Source organism: Varroa destructor, unplaced genomic scaffold, assembly GCF_002443255.2.
Source record: "Varroa destructor unplaced genomic scaffold, Vdes_3.0 BEIS01000002.1, whole genome shotgun sequence".
NCBI lineage: Eukaryota > Metazoa > Arthropoda > Arachnida > Mesostigmata > Varroidae > Varroa > Varroa destructor.
In genome coordinates, this window is record NW_019211455.1 from 51,407,455 (window position 1) to 51,418,360 (window position 10,906).

Consider the following 10,906-nt stretch of genomic DNA (forward strand, 5'->3'; position numbering starts at 1 on the left):
AATCATTCAATTTTAATGGCTATAATTGTGTTTAATACAATAAAATCGATAGCACCGCCACCAACGTCCAGAAGGTTCGACCTCTACTGACAGTAAGTAGTAGGCTGTAGGATTTCGTTTTGGGTATTCGCACATAGATATTTCGCCCCTTGCCAAAATGACTCAGTACAGCGTTGAGACGATACGAACGTATTATGTATATTCAGCATAACACCCTATTCCCTGTTGCTCGGCAACCCTTATCGATAAGAACTAGATAGGATAGCGGGTTAGGTGGAGCTTACGTTCATTTCAAGGTTCACTGAAAGACAACAAAGTGTATCGTGACATATACGAGACCCTCAAAACTTCGTCTATATATTACACACTAATAAAAGACGTTTTTGTGGTTTGGCAGGACATTTGGGCCACTCTGGGTGACAATCACACCCTGCCGAGGGGCGGACTACTCGAACATATGGCGCCCCACTCAATTTATTTTTACCATTTAAATTCACAGTTGGGTATCTGTATACCCAGCGAGTGCTCGAGCGATGACATTAAAAATCTAGCCAATATCAGTAAGTATTTTTTGAATTCAAATTACTATCAACGCAGGCGGTGGGAAAAAGTATTACATTTAACCATCCTGGCGCTTCATGAACTTCGCAAGAAAAAAGATGAAATTTTTTGAATAAAAATGCATATTTTTGGTGCGCACTTATTTCCTCTGTAAGTGCGTAAAATTGAGCTAACCAGAATATTTAGCTCAGACTACAAAATTCGAAATGGCTGCGTTTAAAGTGTAGTAAAGCTATGTGTGTACCGACCGAGTTGTCGATCTGAGAGCTGCCCAGCGTCATCCACTGCGGACGTTACGTAAAAAGCTATAGATCAGTTGTGTCACTTGCATTTTATCATCTTTAGCTAACTTCTCAAATCGCAGGGAAAAAGACAGAAACATGGATAAAAAACTTTGACAGACGAAATATACATAGGAAATTCGTTATTTCGAGCTGTCGAATTAAGACGAAAAGTTTATGGTCATCGAAGTTAATAGATATCAAAAGTTGAACACTTTAGGGATTCCTGAATCGTCCATAGGTCTATCCTAACCTAACATGACACGAACGCAGCGCGATGTGTTGTCGCCAGAACGGGTATCGCGGTCAGTTGGCTGGTACCGAATTTTGGTTAAGAAGGCGGCTGAAGCAACGGCCTGACATGTAGTCTGAGTATTAGCCTTTCATACACAAATTAAAATTTCTGCTTTTTTCTGTACGATTTGTGTGATTTGCCACACTAGACAAGGGGGTGTGAACTGGTCAGTGGTCTCATACGACATCTCTGCATATATACTATGGTGAATAACCTGTCCCTTGTTGTCATGGCAAAAACCTATTGTAGCCGGCACGCCGGTAAGTGCGCCTATATTCCTGCGACCATTCAAGAACAATATTTTTGCAGAATTGGTCATCGAGTTAAAAATTGTTTCTATCCGTCAACTCGTTTTTACAGAATTACCACCACCACCAAATAACCATATTTCTTTGTTCAATGAACTGCATTCTTCCGAGACATTTATAGGGATCTGTTTGAAACAACAGACCAGTCATCGTGCAATGTATCGTACTATTCAATACTATCCTATGTGTGATCCTTAATCAGCACAGTGTTGCTTTGAACATATTTCAATAGGTAGCATACTTCTTCGATAGGCATACTCCTTGAAAGATTTTTGTTTTTGTTTTTGTAAAATTGAAATTGTAGAGAAACGTGTTGCCATCTGCGCTTTTTGAAACCTACAACTCCAGAGCCAATGCGGAACATTATATTACCTGCGAAAATAGCAAATAGTTACTAATTTCGAATATGGAACGTTCGTAAACATTTTGCAGTGCTGAAAAGTATCAACTGGACGGTAGCAGTCTCCGACTGCGATGTCGACGAAGACTCGATCGAGGTTCGGCCTGGCCAAAAAATTGCCATGTGAGATATCATATGAAGTACCAATATGTTCGATGGCTAGTGTAACATGGTAAAATTTAATAACAGTAATTGAATGTTTTGATTCAGTGCTTTTGTGGTGACTATCCTATTTCATGTAACGGACTCACAGGTTCTTTAATAATCACAAAAACCATATTACTATTGTAATAATGATATTCGAAGTGATAACTTGATATTTGTTACTTCATTACAAAGTGCATCCGCTTTGGTCGTCGAAACCAATAGGCTTCAGCACATCATTTATGTATATATCTTCATTTATACTGTTACCGCCAGTTCTTTTTTACAACACCAGCTTGAATTAGCGTTTTTCTTTTTGTCAGAAATTTATTTCTGTGCAGGCGTTTATAGGTTACCATTAAACCTTTAGATCGACCAATAGCTCTCCTCATATAATAAAACGATAGTAATTAAATAAATAATGTTTCAAGTCAGACGACGACGATGTATCTCTATATCTCTCATTGTGAAACTTAAGGGTATGGCACTACTTTTCGAGTATACCCTGTGTTGAATAATCAACAATGAGTAGCGAATATGGCTGACAAGTGCTTGAGGTCGCTATCCTTAGAAAGGAAAACTAGGAAAAAGGAGTTCTTGCGAGATACAGTTTTTCCAATGGTAGGATTTAGCGTAGCTTTATCTATTATATATTTAGGCTATTAAATAAATGCATACAATGAATGAATGAATTAAATGTCATAGAGTGAAATAATCTAATCCGGATTTTATTTCCAGCGTCGCACTCGGCACAATGGCTGTACTTACTATTCTAGGTACTATTGTGACAGCCCTGTATCGGGTAACAAGCGGTGCCGACGAAACACACAGGCCCTCTGGTAGGATCATAGATAGGCTGCTACGATTATAAATAAATTACCTATCAGAGCTCAAAATATCCTCAAAAAGAGCCTCAAATTTGCTATAGGAAAACAGTAATCGAGTGGCGTAGCCGCTAAGACACTGTACTTATTTACAGTTTTGTTCCATAAAAAGTGAGCGCCGTTGGTGAATGTGGCCAATTTTTCCTATACAAATAAAATTTCGCTTTGCCAGTCGGTAATTTTTACAAGCGGAGATGTCGACCATCGAGCGCATCCCTAGCACAGTATTTCTCAATGTTTCGAATCATCCTTTTATAATAAGAACAGAAATAATCATTTATACGTAGTAGGTAAGAGTAGGCGGCAAACAACGAATTACAAACGGGTTATAAATAGTACTAAGTTTGCTTATGCGTCCTGTGTTGTAGGTTTCTTGATGGCATTTTTCTGTGCTTTCTCCGTGTACGAAAATTCCGTGAGGTTGTTCTCCACGAGACAACAGCCAGGTCAGTATGTCTAGAATCAATGTGCACACTGCAGCAACAGCTCTGCACACTTACAATTTACCATTTAACGAGGTTAGGAAAATTTAAACGACAGGTGGCCTTTTGTTGGGATCGAAACTCTATCATGTCACAAGTGGTTCAGCATCTTGCCGTCGAACGGATTCGTATCAACGTGAGCAGACAGCGCAAATACATCCATACATAATCAAACATAAAATACTTTGTCTTAGCGCCTAAAATAATCGATCACGGTGAGAAATATCGTGCACGGTCCTTTCTTCTACGAACCAAGCACAACAAAGTAATCGAAAGTGTTTTTGCCTTATCGACCAGGTACACTAAGTGTAATGCACGGAATCAAGTTCTTCAGCATATGCTGGGTGATACTTTGCCACGCGTACATCTTCACAAATCCCGAAGTTGTGGGTAATTATCACTTAAAGAAATCACTTTAGCCAAGTTTTTTTAATCAAATATTCTTTATTGTTTTTATTGTCACTCGTTAGCTGCCTGACGGGCAGCGACGTGTCTCATCTAAGCCAAAAAGATAAACCGGTTAAGGGATAGCTCCTCTTTCCTAACTAGGCCATTTGATGAAAAAAGCGAGAGAGATTATTACGCCACTGTCATTCGTCTGTTATACGATGCTGTCTATTCGTTCCTCAGCTATTAAAACGCTTTAGGCTGGACAGATTTCCAGACCAATTTCCAAGTACGGAAATATCGCCTCATTTTGTCCCAAATGTATCAGTAATTGCATTGAAAAATAACGTGCATTTTTTTGTGCTTTTTCGCAGTTTCTCTCCAGAATATTCAACGCGAGCCGTTTAAATGGTCATTCCAGCTGTTAATGTCTGGATGGCTGGCTGTCGACACCTTCTTTATGCTCGGGTAGGTGTCGCTAGTGCAGGACATTAAACTGGACGGCGATAGTCTAGGGGATAACGTATTTGCCTCCTAATATTACGTACACGCTATGGTGCAGCTTCGGACCTGGGTGTAAACACATTTAGTTTCGTGATGGGAGCCAGCCGTATGATGGACAACGATACCGGATAAACGGTTCGAAATATAGAGGATATTGGGCTATGCCGTACTCATCAGTGATCCGCTCGAGCTTAAGGATTTTACCCCTTTCCTACTACAATAAATCGAAAATGTGATTTTTTTATCTTAAATCGAATGGGTATCGTAACAGTGGTTGTGAGTGAAATACAATTACGTAGAATTTATCATACGATATCATTCATTGACTTTTCATTTGTAGTTCGTTACATACATACGTACAATACTTTGTAAAGTTGCCCCTTGGAGTGCGTACTTTTTGGATAGCCCGATTTCCTCTCATACGTTCTATGGCCGTAATAACATAACACTTTTATTCGTGCCTTGTTTTGCATTGTTCGACGGGACGACAGAAACGGTACTGTACGGTGACTTCGAACCATAATGATGCCGCCTGCGCTTCTAGTCGCACAGACCGCATACAGATCGATGCAAACTTGCAGATTTATTGTTTAGGTATATTATTAGTGAATTTGTACTATTTGGCTTAATACTATGCTCAAACGGTAAGTTATAGTTCGTTCTCAGTGTTTTCACCTTGAACATTTGTTTCGTGGTCCTGATTTTCCGCACGTGCCTTTGGCATTGCTGTTTTCTATAATTCATGATGTGATTATGATACACTGACCGTAGTTATAGGGCTGTTCATTGCGAGTGCATGGTTGCGGCGTCTGACTTCAATAGTGTAATATACGTCTTCTTGTGCTTGTTGCCTTCGTAAAGCCTATGATCTGCGTTTTTTCGCTATTTACTGCTATTGGGCTATCTTAGCAGCGCATAGGGGAATCGAACCTAGAGTTGATGAAGGTGATCTGCTGCTATCATACACGGGTCATCTGTAAACATGACCTGATATATAACAGATCTTTATTTGAAATAACCCAATCCTCATAAAATCGCTATTACCGAAATTTTGTCGTTATTTAATGTATTTAAGGCATACTATATTCTAGCCGGATAGATTTCGTTGACTAGTTTCTGTTATACTTATTGCTGGCAGGATCGTTTCGCTGATAAACATCTAGTATATTCATACTATAGTATAGTATATTACGTCAGATATATGTCAAACAGGAATTTTAACTAAGATCAAGTTTTTTTTCTGTTTCTACCTAGATATACTGAATCTTCAGAAGCGTTTAAAAGAAAAATGGAGAAATTCTATTTCATTGATCAAACAGAGTAGCTTTATGAGTATTTTGAGACGAATCATTTCTCAAATTAAATTCATTTTAAAGACCAAATAACTCTTCAGTTCAAAACAAACTATATCGGATTCTTCATAGCAGCAGACAGCGACTGATCAGTCCTAGGACTAGATGAAATGCTTGGGGTGATAAAAGGTTTTGATAGGGACAGGGCCTCATTGAGAATAAGTTTTAAGGCGAACAAGATCGGTTCGATTTTTAAAACTTGTGTTCTTTGTAGCATGCTTGGTATCAGGCGCGTTAGCACTGAAATAAACGGTTAACGCCTTAACGTGCCTGGGCTTTCGAAATAGCTTCCTGTTCCTTACGGTCGTTAAAAGGTTGGCCGCATCAGCATGTTGATTGTTTTCAGCGCCAATCTCGTAACGGAGCCCAAAAAAATTCTATCAACATGGAGTTACGCAACTGGTATAATTTGTGTTTTTGTTTGGACAAGAAAATCCATGAAAATTTTCAACGGTTTTCTTGATGTCGTGCGCCATTGTTTCGTGGGCTTAATGCATGTTTACGGTGGCTACGGCCCATAATCAGGCCCCTTTAGAAACTCCTAGCACCGTTCTATTTATTTTCTGCACTTGATGCAATCAAACCATCGTTAGCGACCTTCTACCGAAAATTTCTGTAATATGCATAGGCCTTTTTTTGTTGAAAACGGCCTGAAAACTATTGGCAGTGTTCACAGTTCTAAATGTGCAGGGCACATTTCCGTGAAACTCTCCTCTGCCCCTGTAGGTTTGTTGAATAATTTAAATATAAACATCTTAGCAATGATGAAACGCACTGTGAAAATCTGAACATTCGTATTGCAGTTAGCGAAGAAGTAATTAGATTACTTAATAAAACTGAGTTTAACTTGATAGGTAATATTGAAGTGCTTCCAAACGTGTTTTCCTACGAGTCATCCTCAGAAACTTAGCCACGGCTCTTTTTGTTCGTACTCAGATAACTCGGATCTAATGCATTTACAATTGCTTTGCATAAACATTATGTATTTTAGGGCGTTAACGTTAGCTTATGGCAGTATGAAGTACATGCAACAACATAACGGAAAACTTTCAATCTTCATGTACTTCTTCCACCGTCTTTGGAGACTTGTGCCACCGCTGGGATTCTCGATTTGTATCATGGTAATAAACGGATGGTTTAAGAGCCGATTTCAGTGTACACAGTCGTTCAGCTAGCTAGTTAGGACAACAATAATTTCGATCGATTCTTCAGTTGTTATAGCCGGAACAATTGGAAACCACCGTCACTCTAGCACACACCGCGCGCTGCACTCTTGTTGCACGTTGTTGAAATTCACAAGATTGACCGGCAATATACTTGACATTTTCTAGTACTTATTATTTATATTACATTTGCTATAATCACTGCGAATGACTTTCAATCGGTTTAGAAGTAAATTAGCAAATTAGGACACGTGGACGATCTGTACATTATGAATCATTTGGATTCCGAAGAACGATACTAAAAACATAAAGCACAGCTTTAGAGTCATTCTGAGTTGTCAATGACCCTTATTTTTGACGAGACATTTACGAATACACGACCCCAACACATATCTATTGCCTGTCAGAAACTATCAGTGAAATATACATACTGCAAGGTGGAGTCCATAAAGTGGAGATATAAGCTACTTGTACAGTTTGATCATTCGAAACGCTAGACTCTAACTCGAACTGCTCTGATCTGATCTTGACTTGAGGTTGTTCTACCCTTACTCGGGCGGGGTCCTCTATGGAAAAAGATGGTAGAGTATCAAGGTTTGAAGTGCGAATCATCGTGGTGGCAGACGTTGCTCTTCATCGCCAACTGGTCAACGAGCTACGAGACTCTCGTAAGTTCCATTGATACGAGCGTTGTTATTTCGTTTTTTCTTTAGGGAGCCTTGTGTTAGGATCTATTGTGTCAAACACGTTTACAGCTATTAATATTGTTATCTATATGGTGCGTGTTTGTGCTTATTAGTGTTTAGAAACGACATGGTATCTTCAGTGTGACCTTCAACTATACGCTACTGCTTTGTTGGTCATATTGCCGATGTATCGTCGACCGGCCCTTGCCACTTTGATTAATATTGGTATGTACAGTATACACAATGTGGTAAATTTTTAGCTCTTTCTTAGGACCCCTGGAAAAGCTATCGCAACAGATGTTCCTATGAAGCACGCTGATGTGCTGTATCAATATATATGTCAGTATGAATGTAAGGTAGTAGAACATTGACAATCACTTACTGAAATATTAATTAAAAATTTGCAACGAAAAAAACTCATTTTTATAGCAGCTTATAAGTATTTGTAAACCTCACTAATGAAGTAGTGTGCTCTTGGAGAAAAAATAAATTACGGTCTTTTATTGCATCACCCAGAGAGAGTCGAGCCGTACATCCGAACTGTTTCTTTTTGGAGTGGATAAGCAGTTGGTGTTTCCAATTTTCAGGTTTGCTGCTAGTAAGCATCGCCATATTCATGGTTGTTGTTATCAAACACGACTTTCCACCGATTATGATTTTCCTCCATCCCGATATTGAGTGAGTACTTTTTTTTATGAAAGGGGTAGCTATAGCCAAGTAACTGTGTGGCCCTTATTTCCAAAGGATACCATCTGGATAGATAGTTATCTCAGGAGGGCAAATAACGCCGACATTACTGTCCGAAGCTGAGGCGTTGCTAGGCTTGTCTTTATTTCTGCCTTGCATGTAATGAATCTTTTATGTAAATAATTGAACAAAGAACATTTCGTATTTAATTAAGTGTTATAACTTTCCTTTAGCTACCTCCATTGCGTGAGTTATGAATATTTCACTTCACACTGCATAAATATAAGTAAATAATATATAATAGTAATAATATATAAATAATATATAATAGTAAATAATTAATTTCGAAAACATGGTTTCATGAATTACAACAGTTCGTCAATCTTACGCTATTGCTAATATGTATTACAGGCTAATCAAAGAAGAAGCTCATATTCTCTACTACAGGCCGTACACTCATTATGGGCCCTATGCGGTCGGCCTCTTTATGGGCTATCTGATGTTCAAGACGCCAAAATGGAGAACAAATACCCTGCTTGTCGTCATCGGCTGGATTATAGCCATGGGAGGGCAATGGGCTATCATATACGGTTAGTAGCTACTATCACATGTAGGCGGTATTTTATTTTGAATTCTGCTTCATTTTCACAGAATAGTTGGTCACCGGCTAGTATGACGTCCAGATGTTTTTCTTTTCCAGGCAAAAAAATATATTTTGGTTAAATATCAAGTCTAAAGTCAGACTTCAATAAACGTCATCGAAAAGTAATCGTTGTCTCTTATTTTCTATTCAAATATAATTGTTTTGTAATAGGTATCCTTCCGTGGCATCATCGTTATGACAGCCTCGGTCTTCCGCAGTACCTCTATGCGGCTACTCACCGAACATTGTGGTCCATCACCGTTGCCTATATCGTATGGGCAGTCCATTTCGGGTGCGTACATCTATATGTACGTATACATATATGTGCGTATAGAAACGTATGTAGATATGGACGACGTTATAAATTGAATTCATCCGGTACGGTGTCCGGATATAAATAAATAATACCCTCCCAAAGGGCTTATGGTTAAAACAACAGGAAAAACAAATCTTAGATGACTGAAAGAACGGCGATGTGCTATTTCAGCTATGGAGGATGGATTGGTCAGTTCCTCACGTGGAAAGCGTTTGTTCCCCTTTCTAGGTAAGTAATGCCCACAGTTATCATCGCCATAAAACAAAAGGTCACCATAAAAAGAACTTTCCTTATTTATACAAGTTGTACAGTGTGTTCCGCTGGCAGAACTTGGAGGAGCGACCTCTGGCAATAACAACCAGAAGTTCGGCCGAGCGGGCCACGGCGTCGATAGTAGCCCATTGCGATCAGCAGCCTTGATGTGTAGTTACCTCGAGGGATTATAATCAAAAGATTAAAGCAAATAACCCAGGGATTTCCTAGGTGAATAGCAAATTGAGCCAAGATACTGTGAACGAACACCTAACAGATTTCTTTCTTTAGGAAAATCTTAAAGCAAACTTTAAAATGGTGTTCTGTATTTAGTGTGGTTGATCGAGTTAAAAGTATCTATTCGTCGATAATACCGCCGTTAGCAGAATTATCCCTCATCAACTGATATTTCGTCCTGTAAGATTTTCATAAGGCTTACTATGATTAACTTCCTGATGCCTTTTTATGCCACAGACTGGTGTTCATGACGTACCTGGCCCACCCGATTGTCATGTATTACAAACGCGGAGCTGCTAAAGAAAGGTTTTATTTGAGGCACTTTCCTGAAATGGTACGGAAATAACATCTTATTTCTCGTAAAAATCGTTTATTATCAAGTTACGTAGCCACATAATGATATGACTTTAGAAATTATGTATTTTATCTTTGGCTGGGAACCAGCAAGCCATTTATGCATACATAAGAGTGAATTGTTTCACCGATGTAGTTGAAGCCTCATTTTATTGGCGATCTGCTATTCTATCTCTCAACTCTATGAATAATTTTTAAATGTGAATTCATTAAATATCTGTTAACAAAATAACATACTTCTGCTCATTTGTCTCAATTTCAGACGTGGCAATATCTTGGCGATACTCTCTTTTCCTTCGGTTGCGCCTATGCGATGTCGATGATGTTCGAAGTACCTATTATCAACCTTGAGAAAATTATCCTAAAACCTCTACTTGGTAACTGTGATCTCTTAATTTTTTCGGATAGTACTTATAGAAACCCCACCCTCGTCCCTCCATCAACAAAGGATTTTGAGGGAAAAATAAAGATGTAAAGAAGCAGAAATTAGTAGTGCTTATAGAATCTCTTTTCGATTTATTCGACTCTGTCCTAACGTGAATATGGATTCTCAGGTGGAGGTAGTGGCCGTGACGGGCGGCACCGAATGGCAGAACGAACGAAACGCGCGAATGGCCGAGATCTCTCTCGGGTAAGTGCTTTCTAGCATACTAACTTTACCCTATATTGAGTGTTCTCAAGAAAAGAAATGCACAGGGCCCGAAGCGTTACAAGCGCTACATGTATGAAGTGGGCTTCGCAAAAATCATTATATAGGAGCTGACTAGTTATTTTATTTATATAGTTATATTTTCTTCATTATTAGCCTATAAGTAGCACTAAGCCTGTTGAACAAATCTGCGATGAAAGACACACCGAAGCTTCAATTACGAATACTAATGGAAATTTATCCTGTTCTAATAGAGTGAACGATCGTAGTGCAGTGCTTGAAGCGATAACGTTTGAATGTATTGTAGGTAACCCTAATGTT

At 38.9% G+C, this 10,906-nt stretch overlaps 1 protein-coding gene across 7 annotated transcripts in view; it reads left to right on the top strand.

The window, feature by feature from the left end:
- The window catches only part of LOC111244587 (nose resistant to fluoxetine protein 6-like), a 45,051-nt gene that overhangs the window by 32,959 nt on the left and 1,186 nt on the right, over positions 1-10,906 (top strand). For 6 of the 7 annotated variants that reach the window (XM_022791833.2, XM_022791834.2, XM_086981544.1 and 3 more), the window contains 16 exons: positions 398-560; positions 1,878-1,968; positions 2,728-2,828; positions 3,242-3,319; positions 3,653-3,745; positions 4,117-4,210; positions 6,590-6,719; positions 7,298-7,429; positions 7,561-7,672; positions 8,035-8,125; positions 8,546-8,724; positions 8,949-9,069; positions 9,265-9,321; positions 9,820-9,916; positions 10,199-10,313; positions 10,491-10,567. In XM_022791833.2, coding sequence (XP_022647568.1) covers positions 398-560; positions 1,878-1,968; positions 2,728-2,828; positions 3,242-3,319; positions 3,653-3,745; positions 4,117-4,210; positions 6,590-6,719; positions 7,298-7,429; positions 7,561-7,672; positions 8,035-8,125; positions 8,546-8,724; positions 8,949-9,069; positions 9,265-9,321; positions 9,820-9,916; positions 10,199-10,313; positions 10,491-10,567 — 1,731 coding nt within the window. Of the gene's footprint in view, positions 1-397; positions 561-1,877; positions 1,969-2,727; positions 2,829-3,241; positions 3,320-3,652; positions 3,746-4,116; positions 4,211-6,589; positions 6,720-7,297; positions 7,430-7,560; positions 7,673-8,034; positions 8,126-8,545; positions 8,725-8,948; positions 9,086-9,264; positions 9,322-9,819; positions 9,917-10,198; positions 10,314-10,490; positions 10,568-10,906 lie in introns of those variants that run through there. The other variant, XR_015322207.1, reaches the window with a different exon arrangement.